The sequence below is a fragment of the Myxocyprinus asiaticus genome, chromosome 16 (assembly GCF_019703515.2).
Source record: "Myxocyprinus asiaticus isolate MX2 ecotype Aquarium Trade chromosome 16, UBuf_Myxa_2, whole genome shotgun sequence".
NCBI classification, from domain to species: Eukaryota; Metazoa; Chordata; class Actinopteri; order Cypriniformes; family Catostomidae; genus Myxocyprinus; species Myxocyprinus asiaticus.
The window spans coordinates 8568023-8590445 of NC_059359.1; the positions used below are offsets into that span (position 1 = coordinate 8568023).

General features: G+C 39.2%; 1 protein-coding gene across 3 annotated transcripts in view; it reads left to right on the top strand.

The window, feature by feature from the left end:
- LOC127454461 (oxidation resistance protein 1-like) overlaps positions 1-22423 on the top strand; it is a 240049-nt gene that overhangs the window by 87695 nt on the left and 129931 nt on the right. For all 3 annotated transcript variants that reach the window (XM_051721687.1, XM_051721688.1, XM_051721686.1), the window contains one exon: positions 4621-4814. In XM_051721687.1, the coding sequence (XP_051577647.1) occupies positions 4621-4814 (194 nt within the window). The remainder of the gene's footprint in view (positions 1-4620; positions 4815-22423) is intronic.

The window sequence follows — 22423 nt, forward strand, 5'->3', positions numbered from 1 at the left end:
CCAGGCCGTTTCTAGGCATAGGCAAACTAGGCGGTCGTCTAGGCCTAAGGCACTAATGAGGTACCACGCACTCCACCCCCCTCAGTATTATAAATATACAATATTAGGTGATGATTGCCACAACCAAAGATTCACTGTGCTATTTAAAAAACATTGGTCCAGAAAAATGATAAAGTGTTCTGTTCACATGTGGAAATAAAATCTAAAGGTCAGCATTACATCTCCATCTCCTATGAAATATTATGAATAATCAGTCAGCTGTATTATATCCCGTATAAAATTTGATTTATCTCTAAAAAAGTTAGAAACATACTGGGATTGTCATTTAACCTTTATTTCGTTCACAGAATTATAGGGCAAGGTTAATCAAATTCAAATTTGTGTAACAAAAAGGCAATAATATATCAGATTTTTCTTTTCCTTTGGTAATTTATTTTAATGTACTTAATTTTATTTAAGCCTCCAATGTTTTTTTTTATTTTTTATGATGATGATCATGATGATGATAATGAGACCATTTAAATTTTACCATTAATTTACATATGCAAATAAGCAAATTTTTGAAACCTTAGTACAGTAAAAACCTACACTTATATAAGTTGAAACTTTGACTCGGACTCGAGTCGCACTTAAGTCGCAAAACAATTTACTTGAGAATCGACTTGGACTTGAAATCATAGACTCATTTTGCAACTGTTTTTCCCACGGATGCGACTACACATTTGGCCAACTCACCCTTTCTCTCTCTCTCTCTGTTTATGTGCTGCCGCTTTCTGTAAAGTGATATCAAATCAAATGCATCAGAAGTGGAATGACACAGTGCTATTCGCTACACGGATCAATGGACAAAGCAGCGCGAGCGCAGAGCAGGTGGGTTCGCTTGTCTCGCGAACCTATCTCAAGCTCTCAACCTCACAGTGTAATCATTACAGCGCTGCAAGGACCAGTGAAAAGCATGGCGTGAGTCACGGAAACATTTTAATTCGGCATAGACTTTTCTGGTGCAAACCTCTCGGTGAGCCAACTTGTTTTAAACCACATTAAACGGCCCGACAAGACAGCATTGATGCTGAAAAAACACTGTGACATGCACAGATATAAATTAGCAGACTTTTCACACATCACCTCCTTTATCGTGAATTTACTATAGTAACAATAACTGTATTGACTGTAGTAGTTTAGGCAGAAATATATTCATACTAAATATTATATTACTACTATAGCACTATTAAATGTATAGTAGGCTGCATTAGGGGAGTGAGGGAATATCATACATTTTGTTACAACTATGGCAGTTTATAAATGTTTATATTTTATATGTGTTTAGGATACCGTTTTTCTTTACAAAAATGCCAAAGTTTGTTTTATAGAAATCATGTTACATTTTAGCATGGTGGTGACAATCCATGCTTGGTTTTACTTGAGGTTACCATTGTCATGTTACAAATAAATACCACTGTTTAAACTATAAAAACTATGGTACATTTTCATAAGGGCAAATGCAAAATAGAATAAAGGGCTTTAAAGCCCTAAAGAATTATGTACAAAGCTAGTTTTCTTTCAGTGTAAATCTGTTCTCTTTTAATGCAAATGTTTTATAGTTTATTGATTGTTTACTGTATAAAAATAAAAATCCATTATTAAAGTAAAACCTTATGTTGACAAGTTTAAATAAACAAGGCAATCCCTTAAAGTAGTCAGTTTTAATATTTCAAAATAGAATTAGCCTTATACAGGGTTTATTAAACTATCCAACTGCAGATAAAGAACTGTTGCTGAAAAGAAAGAAAGAAAGATAGAAAGAAAGAAAGAAAGAAAGAAAGAAAGAAGATCTAAGATTTGACTTGGACTTGTGACCAGAATGAACTGTGAGCAAAGCTCGACAGGCCACATTTATAACTTAGAGCTGTGGGAAAATGCTCTGTGTTATAGTCTCAACAGTTCATTTTTGTGTGTATGTAAGTGTCTGAGTGGGTGTGTATGTTTTTCACTGATGTTTTATAGTCTCACCCTTTAATTTTTGTATGTGTTTTTTTCTGCATTGTTGCTGATTTAGTTATTGTATTTGACAAATTGATCTGTGTTATGGTATTTCCCATTCATTGTCAATGGCAGGTCAATTTTGACCGCCATTGACGGTCAAATCATGGCCATTTTTTATTTTTATTTTTTATTTATTTATTTTTTTTCATATGGCAAGTGGAGGAAAAGTTACCAAGTCTTGTACTGCTCAGATAAAGGAAACCATTTTTATTAAATGAGCAAAAGTAATTCTGGTAAAAAATTATTGAGGACCATAGGAGGGTTAATCTATTCTAGAGAATGTTGCAAAAGCTAACTAAGCAATAATTTAATATAAACTCGGGATAATGTAAGTATTTCAATAAAGCACGTTGAAGCTTTTCTATTTTATTCTAAGTATTGTGTATTTATTTTCCATTTAATACATCTTGTGAGATTTATATTATTTAAAAACACTCTGAAATATTTTTACAGTAGAGCAGTAACTGAGCATATATATTGCCATGGAGTGAACAAGGAGTGGAGTTTTTCTTATAAGTGAGCAGGGAGCGAGTGGGGAGAGAGAAATGGTCAACCAGGAGTCTCTAATGAGAGTAAACTGTGAAAGCAATTATAGAAACAAATAAATTTTATGACCAATGTGTTCAGATTTAAATAATGCACTCATGAAAAACATAATCAATGGCAAAATATTTTAATGTGGGGATCTCACCTAGGGCACCAAAATGGTCAGAAACGGCCCTGCGCCAGTTGTTGGTTACTATTCAACAATTCAACTATTTACTATTCAACTATTCGGTTGTTACTATTAAAAAATATTTCAGTAATTCAAAAAGTTGATACCATAAAGCAACAAGTAATTTGTCTGTCCACACTGAGAGCTACAGCATGTGACACAACAATCACAATCAGCCAATCAGAACATATTTCATGTTTAATGTGGAGTTACTGTATGTGGAGCAGGATTTTGGACCAATCAAATTTCATTGTGGGCGAGGCAGTGCAGTAGGCTGCAGAAATAGAACCCAAGTGAACAAAATGACTTGTTGCTTGTTGCGATCTTGACTGGTTAGGACAAAAACTCTGATTTACATGGTAGATTTTATTTGACGGTGGTGATGGTTTGGGTGGTGGGTGCTTGTCACTTTATCCCTAATTTGGAACACACTACATAGGCTGCAACTAAGCACCCACCACACAAATAAGGAGAGACACAGGAGACTTGAATAAAGTTTGGTGTTAGCATGTTGCTAAATTAACTAAGTTTATTTAATAAGCAAAAATGTACATAGCACACAAATGTTGGGTAAAATAGTACACTATTATTTAATTATAAATACTTGGATGAATTTTGGCACTGAGCTTGTTGCAAATGTCTGTGATGCCTTAGAGTGCTCCCTATGTGGGTAGCTCACAAGAGCTAGTGTCTGTTTGAGGTGGGGATTTTGGAGGATGGGAATTTGAGGTGTTTTGTGCTGGTTGAGGTGGACCCAAATGTAATATATTGCCTACTGGCTTCAGATTTCTGATTGACTTGCCACTCTATGTTGTCTAACTAACAAGTTCTTGCTTTTTTGGGCTTCCTTAACCATGTAATCTTGCCAACTGGTGTTGGTCTTCTGATTGATTGCACGTATTATGTAATGGTGAGTTGATTTCAAAGAGAGAGAGAGAGAGAACTGCACCTGTGGTCTAGCATCAACATGTAGTCAAAACTGCTCCGGGCTTTTTTCTGATCTGTTTATTTAGGCAGGTGTTTAAATGACGTGCCCACACACACGGACATCTTTGTTGGGTGGCACCCAGACAGAATAATTTTTTGTTGTCTTTCCAACTGATTATTTGGCAGTTCAAAATGCACAATAATAAAATGATAGATAGACAGATAGATAGATAGATAGATAGATAGATAGAGGGTATGTGATAGCTGTGTGGTATGTGTAAACCTCACTCCCCTGGCCTCAAGAGGTGCACTAGCTGGTTCGAATCCCACACGGAGTGGGTCAAGTAGGACCGGTAACAGTTGTGCCGTGACCCGGATGGGAGTGAGGTTTAGGGAGTGAGTATAATTGGAGCCAGCTGGTATGTGATAGCTGTGTGGTATGTGTAAACCTCACTCCCCTGGCCTCAAGAGGCGCACTAGCGACTGATGCTAGAGGCTGTAGCCTTTAGCCTCCTCGTTGGCGCACCAGCCTCCCATACCAGAGACGCTGGTTCGAATCCCTCTCAGAGCGGGTCGAGTAGGACTGCTAACAGTGGTGCCGTGACCCGGATGGGAGTGAGGTTTAGGGAGTGAGTATAATTGGAGCCAGCTGGTATGTGATATCTGTGTGGTATGTGTAAACCTCACTCCCCTGGCCTCAAGAGGCGCACTAGCGACTGACAATAGAGGCTGTAGCCTTTAGCCTCCTTGTTAGCGCACCCGCCTCAGACGCCGGTTCGAATCCCGCTCAGAGCAGGTTGAACAGGACCGATTACATACACACAGTATCTTGCAGGAGTTGTAGCTAAATCTGTTGATGTTTCAGAGTGACCAGAAGGCAAATTTCACAGCATGATAGACTCTGAAGCTCTGTTTCCTGTGTTTCCTTCTAACAGACTGAAAAAAAAGTCCCAGTCAGTGGACATCGGCTCTCCAGGATTTCCTGCCCGTCTCATCTCAAGTCTGTCCTTAAACAGATCTTCTCCACCTGCTGCCAAGTTGACCGGGTGTGAGGTGCAGGAAAACAACACAACCAATTCCCAGCACCGTGCTCCGCGGTGCAGCGATCTGAAACGAGGATACACAATAGGTAAATGAGCATTTAGTTGTTTTCTGTACTGAAGGCTAGATGTTTGTGTGTGTGTGTGTGTGTGTGTGTGTGTGTGTATGAATGTGTACTGTATGTGTGTGTTGGTTTGGGAAGAACACACATGACTCACTTAGACTGATGTTTAGAATGTTCTGACAGCCTCTCTGTTTCAACTCTTTCTCCTCTCTTTTTCCTCTCGTTCTCTTCTATTTCTCCACTCTTTCTCCTCGCTTTTACCTCTACCTCCTCTCTCGTTTCCTCTTTCACCTGTTTCAACTGTCACCTCTCTTTTTCTCACATTTCTACCTGTCTCCTTTCAATAATTTTTTTCTCTTCTCATCTTCTCTCTTTCTGTGTCCTCTCTTTCTCTTCTTGTCTCCTCTCTCCTCTTTTTCACCTCTTTCTACTCATTTTTTTCCCTCACGTCTCCCCTCTGTCTCATCTGTCTCCTTTCTATAAATGTTTTCTCTTCTCATCTTCTCTCCTTCTCTTCAGTTTCACCTGTCTCATTTCTGTCTCTTCTCTTTCTCTTTTTCTCATCTCTGTCTCCTCTCTTAGTTCTCAAATATCCCCTGTTTCACCTCTGTCTCCTCTCTGTCTACTCTTTATTTTTCTCCTCATGTCTCTTCTCTTTCTCCTCTTTTTCTCCTTACATCTCCTCTTTTTCACCTCTGTCTCATCTTCTGTCTGCTTTTTTTGCTCTTATCTCTCTTTCTCTTGTTTTACCTCTTTCCTCTCTTTCTACTGTTTTTCCTCCTATTTTGTCTCATCTCTCTTTCTTCTCTGTTTTACCTCTGTCTCCATTCTTTCTCCTGTTTGTCTCCTCTCCGTCTCCTCTGGTTCTCCTCATGCTCATCAGTCTCTTTTCTATTCTTTTGTTTCTCCTCTCATCTCCTCTCTTCACTGTTTCACATCTGTCTCAATTCTGTCTCCTCTCTTTCTCATCTCTGTCTCCTCTATTTCACCTCAGTCTCATCTTTCTCTTTTATCTCCTTTTTTATCAACCCATCTCCTCTTTTTTCCTATTCTACCTGTCTCATCTCTTTGTCCTCTCTTTCTCCTCGTCTTTCATCTCGTCTTCTCTTTCTACTCTTTTTTCTCTCTTCTCACCTCCTTTCTTTCTTCTCTGTTTAACTTTGTCTCCGCTCTTTCTACTTTTTTGTCCTCTCATCTCCTCTCTTCTCTTTTTCACATGTCTCATCTTTCTTTTTTCTCTGTACTCTTTTTTCCTCCTCTCTTCTCCTCTCTTTCTTCTGTTTAACCTCTTTGTTCTCTCTTTCTACCCTTTTTTCTCCTCTCGTCTCCTGTCTTTTTCATTTTTTTTCTCCTCTCATCTCCTCAGTTTCACCCCTGTCTCATCTCTTTCTCCTCTTTTTCACCTCTGTCTCCTCTGTTTTTCCTCTATTTCACCTAAGTCTCATCTCTTTCTTTCTCTCTTTCTCATCTCTATCTCCTCTCTTACTCCTTGCATCTCCTCTGTTTCACCTCTGTCTCCTTTCTGTCTACTCTTTATATTTCTCCTTGTGTCTCTCTGTCTCTTTTTCTAATCTATGTCTCCTCTCTTTCTCCTCTTTTTCACCTGTCTCCTCTCTTTATACTTTTTTCCTCTCGCCTTCTTTCTTTCTCATCTTTTTCACCTCTGTCTCATCTTTCTCTATTATCTCCTTTTTTCTCAACCTGTCTCCTCTTTTTTTTCCTATTTTACCTGTCTCATCTTTATGTCCTCTCTTTCTCCTCTTGTCTTTCATCTCATCTTCTCTTTCTACTCTTTTTTTCTCTCTTCTTGCTTCCTCTTTTTCTCCTATGTTTAATTTTGTCTCCGCTCTGTCTATTTTTTTCCTCCTCTCGTCTCTTCTCTTTCTTCTATGTTTAACCTCTGTGTACTCTCTTTCAACCCTTTTTTTTCTCCTCTCGTCTCCTGTCTTTCTCATGTTTTTCTCCTCTCTTCTCCTCTGTTTCACCCCTGTCTCATCTCTGTCTCCTCTGGTTCCCCTCTTTCTATTTTCTGTGTCTTTGTCTTCTACCTTCATTAGATTTATTTTTCTAGAGCTTTGTATCTTTGCATCCAAGACTTCCCACAAGAAACATGCACAGATCTGTGAAATAAATCCAATTGTTGTTGGTAGTGTGAGTTTGTTTGGTCTAAAGGGATTGTGAAGAGAGGTCACAGGCTTTAGGAGAACATTGGAGACAGCTCTCCTTTCATCTCTGGCTGTTTGATTGTGTTTTTTTTTTTTTTTTTTTTTTGAAGGCACCGTTTAAGGGCCGACTGACAGAGATGTTTCCTCAAGTAAAGAGAGTCCTTCAGTGCACATCACAGAACATGGGTTGACAAATAGACCTGCTTTGTGTTCACTTCATTTACCAGTTAGAGTGCTTGTAGTGCTGCTTTATCAAAAAAGTGTTTAAAAAGATCAAAAATATATATGTTTTTTTATAATCAGCACATGCAAAATATTAGTAATACTTGATAAGGAAAGCATCTCTAAAAATTTTACCTCTCCAAAGCAAACTTTGCCAGCTACCTAAAAAACATATGAGTTACTTCGGCGTTGGTAAATTGACAAATTATGAGTCGCTACATACTAAAGCCATTCCACCAGCATGGTTGAGCACAGTTAATTATGGTTGAGCCAATGCTGCTGTATCAGACTTGACTGGCTGCTCCAACAAGCAAAAGAAGGTGTTGATATAATGCCACATTGTTACACTTTTAGGTAAAATCAACCTACAAATGCCTTACTTAAAAACCTTTAACATAAAATAAATTAAACACATCAGCTTTCATTTTGTTGGTCATTTTGCAATTTGAAATCTCTCCTTCCTGTTGTTTGACTTTCTGCTGCCTTTTTAAGGCCACGGCCCCAGGCAATCACTGCAAATCACAGCACTGTTTGCCTCCTCAGAGTGCTTCTAATTGGTTGAGAGGACTGCGGGAGAGAGAAGTGTTATCGATGGCCGCACACTGGGCGTCATTTCATCCTGTGTCTGAGTTGCCATTAAAACCACACCACACATTCAGCTCCATTTTAATAACCTGCACTCATGTATCCCATCAAATTACACTGTCATTTTAGCTCGATGTGTGCGATGGTTAGAGTATTTTAATGTTTTTAAATGAAAATGACCCTGACAAACCATTCAGTCTCCTTAAATGAAAGCCATTTTATAGCAAGGGAGCATACATGCTGGAATAATTGCTTATGGCATGCCTCAAATGGGTCAGGGATAACAAGGTATAAATTTGTCCATGTGGACATAAGCCTGCAATAATGGAATAAGTGCAGACCTTGAGAGTGATGGGAGATTTCGGGGAATTGGCAGAGGAGTCAGGCCCACAACAGTCCGGTTGGGTTCAGCTCTAACCTTAATACTTAACTCACCTAATTCTGTTAACAAGATACTGCTAGTCCCTTATATAAGTGCCTCTATCTAATGTTTTATCCTGTAGATCTTCAGAATGACGTTATCTATCCTCTGCCTTTGGCACTTGTCATGGCTGTATACGAGTCCAGCAAAGAGCAGGGAGGACACCAGCATTACTGTACATGTGATGGCTACATAGAAAAGTGAATGTTTTTATTTGTTGATCGTAATCAGGGCTGTGTTATGGACTGGAGCACAACAGTCTGGTTCCAGAAGTTAAAAAAAAAATCCATAGGGGAATAGATTATTACAGATAACTTATGAACCTTTAAAGATAGACCTATTGTGACCTCCGAGGTTGCTAATCGATAGTATATGCTTCTGCTGGAGCCATCAGTCTGCGTTATTTCAACTTCATTTTAAAAAAAAAATTACGTTTGTGTTTAATAGCGGAATTCCTGGTGAAAAACTACACTACACATGATCCTAATGGGAGAAATTCACCAAGCAGAGAATCACGGCAAACAAAGTGTGGCAAAAGATCCTAGCAGTGACCATCCACTTCCATGACCTGCTGTGAATACGACCAATTCAGTCTACCTACACTCACAAACTACTTTTATTTTTGAATATATCTGAATTTTTTGCAATGAAATTAAAATATATTGTTTCTAAACTTATAATCAACATTTTTAATTAATTTACATATTTGCAATGCTTCATGGGATTGTAGTTAAGTACATTAAGTACACAGTCTTTTACACTAGTCTTTTTATGCAATTTTCAAATCGTTTTTTGCTTCAAATCAAAGTTTGTAATGTTGTGCTTTACCTTGGAGCTTGTTGGAATGGTTCATAGCTTAGCACTCTTTTGAACTTATTTATGAAATCCTTATGGAAAATATTTATGGGGAAAATACCTCTGGAACCAGAACAGCTGAAAAAGCAGATTTTTAGAAGAATATTTCAGCTCTGTAGGTCTTCACGATGCAAGTAATTGGTTACCAAAATTGTGAAGAAACAGATCAATATTTAAGTCCTTTCTTACTATATATTCTCCTCCTTGCCCAGTAGGTGGTGACATACACAAAGAATGTGAATTGCCAAAAACAAAAGAACAAGAATGTGAAAGAATGTGAAAGTGGAGATTTATAGTAAAAAACTTAATATTGATCTGCATCTCAACCGCACCTATCATATCGCTTCTGAAGATATGGATTTAACGACTGGAGTCATATGGATTACTTTCATTACTTTATGTGCTTTTGGAGCATCAAAATATTGATACCCATTCACTTGAATTGTATGGACCTACAGAGCTAAAATATTCTTTCATTAATCTTCGTTTGTGTTCTGCAGAACAAAGAAAGTCATACACATCTGGGATAGCATGATGGTGAGTAAATGATGAGAGAATTATTTATTCCTTTTTACAAAACCACAAGCTAATTTTAAAAAGCTTAGCCAATCTAGGCTGTTTTTTTAAAGCAGGGAAGGTAGTATTTTCATATGTCAGTCAAGCAGGGTTGAGCTTTAAAAAGTTTTACTTTTGTAGTACAAAGTTAAAACCTTAGACAATAGATTTTAGACACATGTAGACTATATATTAGGGAGGGGGTGGAGTGGGCTAAAGCACATAACTGGTAATCAGAGGTTGCTGGTTCAGTCTCCACAGCCATCACCATTGTGTCCTTGAGCAAGGCACTTAACTCCAGGTTGCTCCAGGGGGATTGTCCCTGTAATAAGTGCACTGTAAGTCGCTTTGGATAAAAGCGTCTGCCAAATGCATAAATGTAAATATTCCTCTCCTTTGAGTTACACTTCTTCAGATTCACTTCCCTTCACTTCTGTCACTGTTTCATGTCAACCTCTGCCCATTAAACACAACTGTCTTCTTCCACATGTGAGCAAACGCACTGCCACACTTAAAACCTCTGTACACTGTAAAATCGAATTAGTTAACCTTACTTAAAAGTAAATGTACTTATTTGGCAGTAAATGTACTTATTTGGCTCTAGTAAAGTGAACTAAGAATAGTCCAGTTTACTTGAGCCAAATAAGTATATTTACTTGATTTTTGTAATGCACTTGGTTTCCTCACTTTTTTTAAGTATTCAACTTATTACATTTTACAGTGTATTTACGTTCTCATACGCAGCTGAGGATAATTTGCAGTCTGTGGGTGAATCTCAATTCAAAGAACGCAGAGAACGGACTTATGTTCTTATTAAGTCCAGTCTTGCCAATTATCCTTGGAAGAACGAACTCGGAAGGACAGGAGGACGTAGAATGCATCTATTGCGAGCTTTGAGATGTGCTGCGATCTTCCTGTTGTGCAATTAACCGTCACAGCACATTTGAATCCAGTGAGAGAACTACTGGCATTATCATCACACCAGTGACAGCATTATCATCACACCAGTGAGGTTTTGCAGGATCAGTGACACATTAAAAGAATAAAGTCTATAAACAGTCATTTTCTCCATATTTATTACTGTATTAAAATGATGCCCAAACAAACAACAAACGTTGACAGAGTATAACGACTCTCACAAGCAGTCAGACTTTTGCGAGCTTACAGCGGGAAACTCTTGAGGAAAAAACAAAACGATAAATGTCCTTCGTCTGCCACCATAGTACCGGTGACTTGCCCACAAGTCACGATCCGATGCATCCTTGATTTCAAGGACATATCTGAGTAATTTCCTGTGTTCTCGTTTCGTGCGTTCTTGAGAATTGGAATCGAACTTCGGCAGTGGATAATGACGTAGAGCGAGTCCACGAGAACGTAAGAACACAAACGAATGCACATTGAGATTCACCCTGTGTGTTGGGGGTGAACTGTCATACCGCACTAGACTGATCACAATGTTAAATGTTCCGGAAAGGTAGAATGTTTGCCTTGTTCCTCTGTCTCCTTGTTATGCTGAAATGTATTCTGAAGGTACTGACCTGAAGGGGTCAGGAGAGACGCTGTGAAAGATCGAGCTATGTTCCGGACAATATTTTACAGGACAACAACAGAGCAAGGTGGTTCAGCATGCTAACAAACAAATGTCATACTGCTCAAGAATGGTCAGGCTGGCGTGAACCCTGAACATGGCTTCTAATTACCAGTGCAGAGACAGGAATACTTGTTGTCTTCTGCCCTCATAGAGGTCTGACAGCTGTCTGCTGGGTATTTACTGTATGCATTCACATGCAACTTAGAAATAATACTATTCTTAATTAGTGGAGATATGTTTTTATGCTAAAAAGTACTTATAGCCCAGCTTAATGTGCGAAGTCAATGATAAGTAAGCCATACATTGGTTGATTTCCCTGAAAAGTGTTACACTGTGGCTCTGTCAAAACATTGCTCTGTTTTTTAGCCATTTCAGCCAGTCCAACAGTGGCTAAACCAATGGCATGAATTTGGGGCTGTGGTTACCTGACCAGTGTCAAAACATTGCTCTGTTTTTTAGCCATTTCAGCCAGTCCAGCAGTGGCTAAACCATTGGCTAAACCAATGGCATAATTTGGGGCTGTGTTTACCTGACCAGTGTCAAAACATTGCTCTGTTTTTTAGCCATTTCAGCCAGTCCAGCAGTGGCTAAACCATTGGCTAAACCAATGGCATGAATTTTGGGCTGTGTTTACCTGACCAGTGGCAGTTGCTTACCTAATAAATACATTTATTTACAATTAAAATTTTATTTTGTGAGAAGTGATTTTGAAGTAAATTGAGAGACATGAAAATAGCAATGTATAAAATCAGTTGTATGGGATAAAAGTAAATTATAGAGCTGTTCAGTGGTCATAATATTTAATGGTAGATAATATTTGACCACAGAATGACCAGTCAAAATCAAGTATAAAGTTCTCAGGGTTACTCCATATTACCTGAACAAAATGTGTCTTTTCATAAACATGTCAAAATATCAGATTTGTTTTTAACATCACGCAGTCATGAAGGTCTAAAGAGGTCCTCTCTCTTTTATGTTGTCACATGACAACAAAATGGCACCACATGAAACACTTTTTTTTTTTTTATAATGATAAAAGATTATTCTGCACTACTTTCAGCTTTTAATGAAAGCTTTTTATTTATTTATAAAAAAAATCAATTAATTTTTTTTTATTGATTCATAGATATATAACAAAGAAAAACACAACATAAATACACTGAATCAACATTTAACATTTAACAAATCCCACAACCCCAGCCTTCTACTTGATACCTCCTCAAAAGCTGCCACCCTCCCCATCTCCGCACACCACTCCAGAAATGAGGGCGCTCCATCTGACTTCCATCCCCTTAAAATAACCTGCCTACCAATCATAACACTGGTCAGAACCCAATTTTTTATGTGTTTATCCCCCATATTGATGACCGCCCCATTGCCCAAAATACAGAGTCTGGGGCAAAATGAAATTTGAGTGCCCAATACGTCACATATAAATCTCTGAACCTTCAACCAAAATTCTTGGATCTTAACACACCACCAAAAAACTGGGTTGTGTCTTCATCTTCTGACTGGCATCGCAAACAGGTGGGTGTGTCTTTAAGACCAAGCCTATACAATAAGTCCCCTTTCTGCTGGTCAGAGTGGAATGTGAGGGAGGTTAATACACTCAGTGACCTATATGAGAGTGTAGTGTTGAGATCCTTTGAAAATTTGGTTCAACATTTTGGGATTCCTAGATCTCAGTTCTATAGGTATTTACAGCTGCACCACCAGCTCTGTACTATATTTGGGAGTAGCACACACCCCCCTAAAGCGGCAGATACTCAGGGAGAGGTGATTACTGCTTTTGGAAAAGGTCATGAGGCATCAGTGTATTACTCCCTGCTAATTCAGAGACTGGGGGATGGATCTTTAACTTCTATCAAGAGATTATGGGAGAAAGATTTAAGCTTGGTATTGGAGGAGGGAGTGTGGGCTAGGACTCTAAAAAACGCTTTTTATTTTATTTTTTTTTACGTCTCCAGATGGTTACACCACATGATATTTTTTACTTAAATCCCCAGAAATAAAATATCAAAATGACTTTAAAATCAGTAATTAAAAACATGTTCATCATAAGGTTTATTTAAGTAAAAAATTTTTTTTTCTGTCTTCAGACGGTTACATCACATGGCAATTTTTACTTTAAGCCCCAGAAAATGTTTAACAAAATGACTTTAAACTCAGTAATTGAATTTTTTTTCAAACATCATAAAGTGTAAAGTAAATGTTTTGTAATATCTTTTTTTATTATTATTATTTATTTATTTATTTATTTATTATAAAATGAGCATCACATCATTGACCAGTAAGTGTATTTTGTTTTGTTCTGTTCCATTGGCATGTTTATATATATATATATATATATATATATATATATATATATATATATATATATATATATAAACTTGAACTAATTTTATTATTTTCAGTTATTTTTGCATTGAACATTGTACTTTTTAATATTCAAATTCACATTTAAAACATCTGGGTGTATACATAAGATTTTTTGTGTGTCTCTGGCAACTAAGTACACACTTGCAGGGCTTAATTTGTGCCAGAACAAACCAGATCTGGATTAGGATCTGATTCAGATTCGGGGTCTGGTTTGTTTCAGCACAAATTCAGCACCTCTGGAATTGTAAATATTTTACTGGATCCACCTCCAAAGAAATTACCTCATCATTTATAAATAAAGCACTGCCCACATATATTGTTTGTTTGCATACAGCAGTGTGCTGCTATTACCCCTGTTACTTATACACTGAATTAGAGGACTTTGCCATCAGGGAGACTGATGGTGGTGCAGAGACCGTTACTGTAACCAGCCTGCGGCCTCCACCTGCACGCTCCATCAGCGTCCGACCCGCTGACTCCAATTCAATTAGCAGCAGTTTAATAGATTGAGCAAGTGTCGAGCTCGAGCATAGCTGCTGCAGGCTTCTCTCGGGCTGAAGAAAAGAGCTGCATTTTTATCCAGAAAAAAACGCTGGTGACATTTGCTCTCCTGCACTATAAATTGCAGAAGGCCACAATGCCAAATGTATTTACAGTTTATGGCTGTTCTGTTATGCCTAGAGCAGAATTTGACCGTTTCTAGCGCACCGTTTTGTTTAGTGGTAATGTTTATATTGCTTAGAATAATGCAGTCACACATATACTTGATGTCAAGCAGTGGCCGCACATCCTTCTGTCTACAGAGCCATGGTGAATGAAGACACCACTCTTATGCTGAAAAATAGCCCCATGTCTTTTGGAAACAGAATCAACAGATACCCCTTAAGGCATTTACATGGGTGTCACACATTATCGACAAGCCTGTGAACGTTAAACGGCAAAATTATACGAACCGTGTCCCATTCGGATCAATCACATCCTGTTCAGATTAGCTTTAGCTGTGTGATGGAGGCACTAATGATGTCATTACAAAATCTGCTCTAGTTTGAATTGACCTTTTGTGTTACAGTAGATTGACTTGCATTGAACCTTGTAATCACAGTCAAGGTTGCTTAGGGTCGTGGCTAAATCAGCACCTGGGGTTTCTAGGTCATGCAGAGATCAGACACGAAAAGAGCGATCAGGGGCTACTTGCGGAAAATGTCAGGCATGTGATATGATGGTGGATGACCTATGGTGATTCCTAATGTGAGGCTGTTTTCCCATGTAACAAGAATATTCTGCATTATTTGCTATTTAATATCTGTGGACACACTGAAAAAATTTTTTTTTCTTACTCAGATTTTGTCTTGTTTTCTAGTAAAATTTGACAAATTAATATGCAAGGTGCTCTCAATATCTCATCAGTCACTCATCCAGTGCTATTTTATGAGTACCCCAATTTAAATCATAGATATACACTGATGAGCCAAAACATTATAACCACTCACAGGTGAAGTGAATATCGTTGATCATCTCCTAACATGGCCACATGTCAAAATTAGATGTTAAGCTAACAATCAGTTCTTGTAGTCAATGTGTTGAATGCAGGAGGAATGGGCAGGAGTAAAGACCTGAGCGACTTTGACAAGGCAAGTTTATTTATATACAGTGCATCCGGAAAGTATTCACAGCGCTTCACTTTTTCCATATTTTGTTATGTTACAGCCTTATTCCAAAATGGATTAAATTCATTATTTTCCTCAATTCTACAAACAATACCCCATAATGACATTGTTAATGAAGTTTGTTTGAAATCTTTGCAAATGTATTAAAAATAAACAAACAAAAAAAAATCACATGTACATAAGTATTCACAGCCTTTGCTCAATACTTTGTTGAAGCACCTTTGGCACCAATTACAGCCTCAAGTCTTTTTGAGTATGATGCTACAAGCTTGGCACACCTATTTTTGGGCAGTTTCTCCCATTCTTCTTTGCAGGACCTCTCAAGCTCCATCAGGTTGGATGGGGAGCGTTGGTGCGCAGCCATTTTCAGATCTCTCCAGAGATGTTCAATCGGGTTCAAGTCTGGGCTCTGGCTGGGCCACTAAAGGACATCCACAGAGTTGTCCCGGAGCCACTCCTTTGTTATCTTGGCTGTGTGCTTAAGGTCGTTGTCCTGTTGGAAGATGAAACTTCACCCCAGTCTGAGGTCCAGAACGCTCTGGAGCAGGTTTTCGTCAAGGATGTCCCTGTACATTGCTGCATTCATCTTTCCCTCAATCCTGACTAGTCTCCCAGTTCCTGCCACTGAAAAACATCCCCACAGCATGATGCTGACACCACCATGCTTCACTTTAGGGATGGTATTGGCCAGGTGATGAGCGGTGCCTGGTTTCCTCCGGACATGACGCTTGCCATTCAGGCCAAAGAGTTCAATCTTTGTTTCTCATGGTCTGAGGGTCCTTCAGGTGCCTTTTGGAAAACTCCAGGCGGGCTGTCATGTGCCTTTTACTGAGGAGTGACTTCTGTCTGGCCACTCTACCATACAGGCCTGATTGGTGGAGTGCTGCAGAGATGGTTGTTCTTCTGGAAGGTTCTCCTCTCTCCACAGAGAAATGCTGGAGCTCTGTCAGAGTGACCATCGGGTTCTTAGTCACCTCCCTGACTAAGGCCCTTCTCCCCCGATCGCTCAGTTTGGCCAGGCGGCCAGCTCTAGGAAGAGTCCTAGTAGTTCCAAACTTCCATTTACGGATGATGGAGGCCACTGTGCTCATTGGGACCTTCAATGCTGCAGAAATTTTTCTGTACCCTTCCCCAGATCTGTGCCTCGATACAATCCTGTCTCGGAGGTCTACAGACAATTCCTTGGACTTCATGGTTTGGTTTGTGCTCTGACATGCACTGTTAACTGTGAGATCTTATATAGACAGGTGTGTGCCTTTCCAAATCATGTCCAATCAACTGAATTTACCACAGGTGGACTCCAATCAAGTTGTAGAAACATCTCAAGGATGATCAGTGGAAACAGGATGCACCTGAGCTCAATTTTGAGTGTCATGGCAAAGGCTGTGAATACTTATGTACATGTGATTTTTTTAATAAATTTGCAAAGATTTCAAACAAACTTCTTTCACGTTGTCATTATGGGGTGTTGTTTGTAGAATTTTGAGGAAAATAATGAATTTAATCCATTTTGGAATAAGGCTGTAACATAACAAAATGTGGAAAAAGTGAAGCACTGTGAATACTTTCCAGATGCACTATAGCACATTTCATACACAATGGCAATTCAAAGTGCTTTACATAAAAATAATAAAGAAAATACAATAGCCTACATGTTTACATTGATCATGGTATAAATATTGGGGTTTGGCTACACCCCTGCGTGATCCTAATGATCTGAGAGGTCTGTTAGTTTTATATTCAACAGCATATCTGCAACATATTTAGTCCTGTGCCACTGAGTGATTTATAAATTAGTAATAGTTCTGTAAAATTAATTCTAAATGTAACTGGAAGCCAGTGTAAAGACATGAGGACTGGAGTAATATGCTCAGATTTTTTGGTTCTGGTGAGAATCCTGGCAACAGCATTCTGAATGAGCTGCAATTGTCTAATGGTCTTTTTGGGAAGGCCGGTGAGAAGTCCATTGCAGCAGTCCACCCTACTGGTGATGAATGCAAGTTTCTCTATGTCTTGACTGGGTACAAAACATCTAATTCACGCTATATTTTTGAGATGATAGTAGGCTGATTTAATTATTGCTTTGTGAAACAAAGGTCTGACTCCAAAGTGACACCAAGATTCCTGACTTGATTTTTTGTTTTTAGACCCTTGGAGTCAAGGTATGTGTTCACCTTGGGAATTTCGCCTCTGTTGCCAAATACAATGACCTCGTTCTTGTCATTGTTTAATTGAAGGAAGTTTTGGCACATCCAACTTTTGATTTCATCGATATACTTGCACAGAGAGTCCATGGGGCTGTAGTCATTTGGCGATAAGAGCTAGGTAAATCTGGGTGTCGTCTGCATAGCTATGGTATGCAATTTGGTTATTTTTCATAATTTGGCCTAGTGTGAGCATATATACAGTAGGTTCAACAGGAGCGGTGCAAGAATTGAGCCTTGTGGGACTCCACATGTCATGGATATCCACTCAGATTTATAGTTGAACCAGCTGAGGACCGTCCCAGAGAGCCCTACCCAGTTTTCCAATCTGTCTAGGAGATTGTTGTGGTCAACAGTGACAAAGGCAGCAATGAGATCTAGTAATACCAGCACTGATATGTTGCCTAAATCAGTATTTAGCCGATTATCATTAAGTATCTCTTTAAGCACCGTCTCTGTGCTGTGATGCGGTCGGAAACCAGACTGGAAATTGTCCAAGAAGCCATTCAAGTTTTAAGAATTTGTTCAGCTGATTGAAAACAACCTTTTCAATGATCTTGCCTATGAAAGGAAGATTTGAGATTCGTCTGTAGTTGTTTCATATAGAGTTATCCAGATTGCTCTTTTTTAGAAGGGGCTTGACAACTGCAGTTTTTAGGGACTTTGGAAACATGCCTGAAAGAAGTGAGGCATTGGCTATTTCTAACAGATCCTTTTCCAGACAGTTAAAAACATTTTTGAAAAATTAGGTGGGTTCTGTTTGACCTCAGTGCAACATGAGGATGAGCTGATCGCCATTGTAATGTTATTGATCTTCTTCATGAAAAATTATGCAAATTTGTTTCATTTGCTGTCAGACAGCATTTCACAGGGAACCTGTGATGGGGGATTAGTTAGTCTCTCTACAGTAGCAAAAAGAGTGCGGGTGTTGTTTATGTTGCTGTTTATAATGTTTGAGAAAAAAGGCTGCCTAGCTGTACCTAGTTCTAAATTGAAAGCATGAAGGCTGTCTGTACAGATGTTATAATGGACTTCAAGTTTTGTTTTCCGCCACGTTCATTCTACTTTCCTGCATTTTCTTTTCATGTTTTGTACTGCTGTTGTGTTTCTCCATGGTGCTTTACACCTGCCAGTAATATTCCATAACTTTACAGGAGCAGTGCCATCAATAGCATTTTTAACTTTTGAGTTAAATCTGGAGTATGTAATTTCTGCGACACTAGCACCACCAAACAGAATTGCAAAAATAAACGTTGTTTTTAAAACAGCTTTCTGAATATGCCCCTTGCCTGTAGTTGTTCAAACAGTCAGGTAGTCCTGCCCCCAACTCATGCCATTGAGTGCACAAGCAGAGTGTGCGGAAGTAGGTAGGTACGTAGTTAGACAGGCAGGTAGGCCATCCAGTCATTGCATTTTGGCCAGTTACAGGCCTGTGACTGCCACAGATAATGGATCTTTTTTTTTTTTTTTTTTTTTTTTGTATCAGAGCACTTGATCTATTTGTTGCTGTCAGGATGCAAAGAGACTTTAACCAGTATAACAAAAAAAATGCTTCTGGTATAAATTTCATACTCTAGCTTTAAAGTTATCGAGGAGAACATTAACACAGTCTGCGGATATACTCGGTCATATATATAGCTTTCATAAATTGCACACTAGTATTCTCATTTATGTACCTCTTTTTGACAGAGACAGTTGCAACTTCAGTGGCCAGAGAAATCAATAATTCAAAGAAAATCTAGAAATGGTCAGAGAGCGCTACGTCCTTAATAAGAGTGGATGAGATGTTCAGACCCTTACTAATGAGCAGATCCAGAGTGTGTCCACGATCTACATGCTGAGTCAGATCAAAAGTGTTTAAAACTGTTGTGAGTTATTTTGCAGTGTTGTGTTCAGGATTATCTATATTAATGTTGAAATACCCAGCAATAACAAAAAAATAAAATTCAGAGCAAGTTGCTGATGACAGTTCTGTAAAATCATCAACAAAGGCTGGAGAGTATTTTGGAGGCCTATGAATATTTTAAATAAAATGCGAGGAACACCTTTTAGTGCAATACTTAGATATTCAAAGGTCATGTAATCACCAAGTGACACTTGCATTGAAAGACATCTTTAAATATTGCAGCTAATCCTCCACCTCTCCTAACAGCTCTACAGACAGTCATAAAAGTAAAGTTTGGAGGGGCTGATTCATTGAGGACTGTTGCACTGCAGCTGTTATCTAACCAAGTTTAATTTAGATACATACAGTCCAGGTTGTTTGTGGTGATGAAGTCATTGAGTAAAAATGACTTGTTCTTAAGTGAGTTCATCCAGGTGCTGAAATGTGATCATCTGGTCATCCTGACACTGCGGTGGAGTTTGTGTGTCATCCAGGTTTAGTAGATATTGCCCTTCAGCACTTTTGCACCAAGTTTGTTTAGATGGAGGCCATCTGATTTATACAGTTCTCTTTGACTCCAGAAAAGATTGAAGTTATCAATGTAGTTCAGTCCTCTCATTGGCAGGTTTTGTGCAGACAAGTGTTAAAACTGAGCAACCAAGAAAACATATTTGTTCCTCGGGCTGGGAGCGGTCCACTGATGAACAACTGAACTTTCAATCTCCCAAGTGTTTCAAAGAGTCCATTGAAATCCCTCATAAGTAGTCCTGACTGCTCCTTCCAAATATCATTTTTCTCCACATGTATAATAACCCGATTTACAGTCTTACGATACATCAGAATGTTCAGAAGTTCCTTATTCACATGAGAAACTGAGGAAGGCACCAAGTGATGGTAGCCCTGTTACCAATGTTTCTGAAAATGGAGTCACCCACTATCAGAGCGCTGGGCTCGGCTGTAATCTCAGCAGAATGCCAATGCCTGCTCAACCTTGAGCGCCTGCCAGCTGCACTGTAAGGTGCTGACTGATGAGATCTTTGTCTGATCATGTTCTGGATTTCTTCGTCCACATTCATTACTGGTTCAAATCTATTTTCAAGACATATTGGTGGTGGAAGAATACCAGAATTGGCTAGTCGGGTCATAGCCCCTATCTGGGGTGGATGATGCTAATGCTGCAATATGTGATACTCGTGACAGTCTGATGTCTCACACTTTTGGGTCTAGCTCCCTGTTTGTGCCATCTGTTTGTGCTTTCACTTTCACCAGTTACTTTTGGCACCTATACTGCTGGTTTATCTAGGCTCAGTATATTCCAGGGATCGGCAACCTTTTTGACATGGAGTACCATTTTTTATTTCCTGGTCAATTCCTGGTCAAATAGCCTCCCATTCAGCTTCTGAAAACACGCTGCGTAATCATGAGGAAGGATTACATCAAGATGTACAGTGCATCCGGAAAGTATTCACAGCGCTTCACTTTTTCCACATTTTGTTATGTTACAGCCTTATTCCAAAATGGATTACATTCATTATTTTCCTCAAAATTCTACAAACAATATTCCATAATGACAATGTGAAACAAGTTTGTTTGAAATCTTTGCAAATTTATTAAAAATAAAAAACGGAAAAAAAATCACATGTACATAAGTATTCACAGCCTTTTGCTCAATACTTTGTTGAAGCACCTTTGGCACCAATTACAGCCTCAAGTCTTTTTGAGTATGATGCTACAAGCTTGGCACACCTATTTCTGGGCAGTTTCTCCCGTTCTTCTTTGCAGGATCTCTCAAGCTCCATCAGGTTGGATGGGGAGCATCGGTGCACAGCATTTTCAGATCTCTCCAGAGATGTTCAATTGGGTTCAAGTCTGGGCTCTGGCTGGGCCACTCAAGGACATTCACAAAGTTGTCCCATAGCCATTCCTTTGTTATCTTGGCTGTGTGCTTAGGGTCGTTGTCCTGTTGGAAGATGAACCTTCGCCCCAGTCTGAGGTCCAGAGTGCTCTGGAGCAGGTTTTCATCAAGGATGTCTCTGTACATTGCTGCATTCATCTTTCCCTCGATGCTGACTAGTCTCCCAGTTCCTGCTGCTGAAAAACATCCCCACAGCATGATGCTGCCACCACCATGCTTCACTGTAGGGATGGTATTGGCCAGGTGATGAGCGGTGCCTGGTTTCCTCCAGACATGATGCTTGCCATTCAGGCCAAAGAGTTCAATCTTTGTTTCTCATGGTCTGAGAGTCCTTCAGGTGTCTTTTGGCAAACTCCAGGCAGGCTGTCATGTGCCTTTTACTGAGGAGTGGCTTCCGTCTGGCCACTCTACCATACAGGTCTGATTGGTGGAGTGCAGCAGAGATGGTTGTTCTTCTGGAAGGTTCTCCTCTCTCCACAGAGAAATGCTGGAGCTCTGTCAGAGTGACCAACGGGTTCTTGGTCACCTCCCTGACTAAGGCCCTTCTCCCCCGATCGCTCAGTTTGGCCAGGTGGCCACCTCTAGGAAGAGTCCTGGTGGTTCCAAACTTCTTCCATTTACGGATGATGGAGGCCACTGTGCTCATTGGGACCTTCAATGCTGCAGAAATGTTTCTGTACCCTTCCCCAGATCTGTGCCTCGATACAATCCTGTCTCGGAGGTCTACAGACAATTCCTTGGACTTCATGGCTTGGTTTGTGCTCTGACATGCACTGTTAACTATGGGACCTTATATAGACAGGTGTGTGCCTTTCCAAATCATGTCCAATCAACTGAATTTACCACAGGTGGACTCCAATCAAGTTGTAGATACATCTCAAGGATGATCAGTGGAAACAGGATGCACCTGAGCTCAATTTTGAGTGTCATGGCAAAGGCTGTGAATACTTATGTACATGTGATTTTTTTCGTTTTTTATTTTTAATAAATTTGCAAAGATTTCAAACAAACTTCTTTCACATTGTCATTATGGGGTATTGTTTGTAGAATTTTGAGGAAAATAATGAATTTAATCCATTTTGGAATAAGGCTGTAACATAACAAAATGTGGAAAAAGTGAAGCGTTGTGAATACTTTCCGGATGCACTGTAGATTGGAATGCAGGTGCGGAATTTATATAAATAAAATA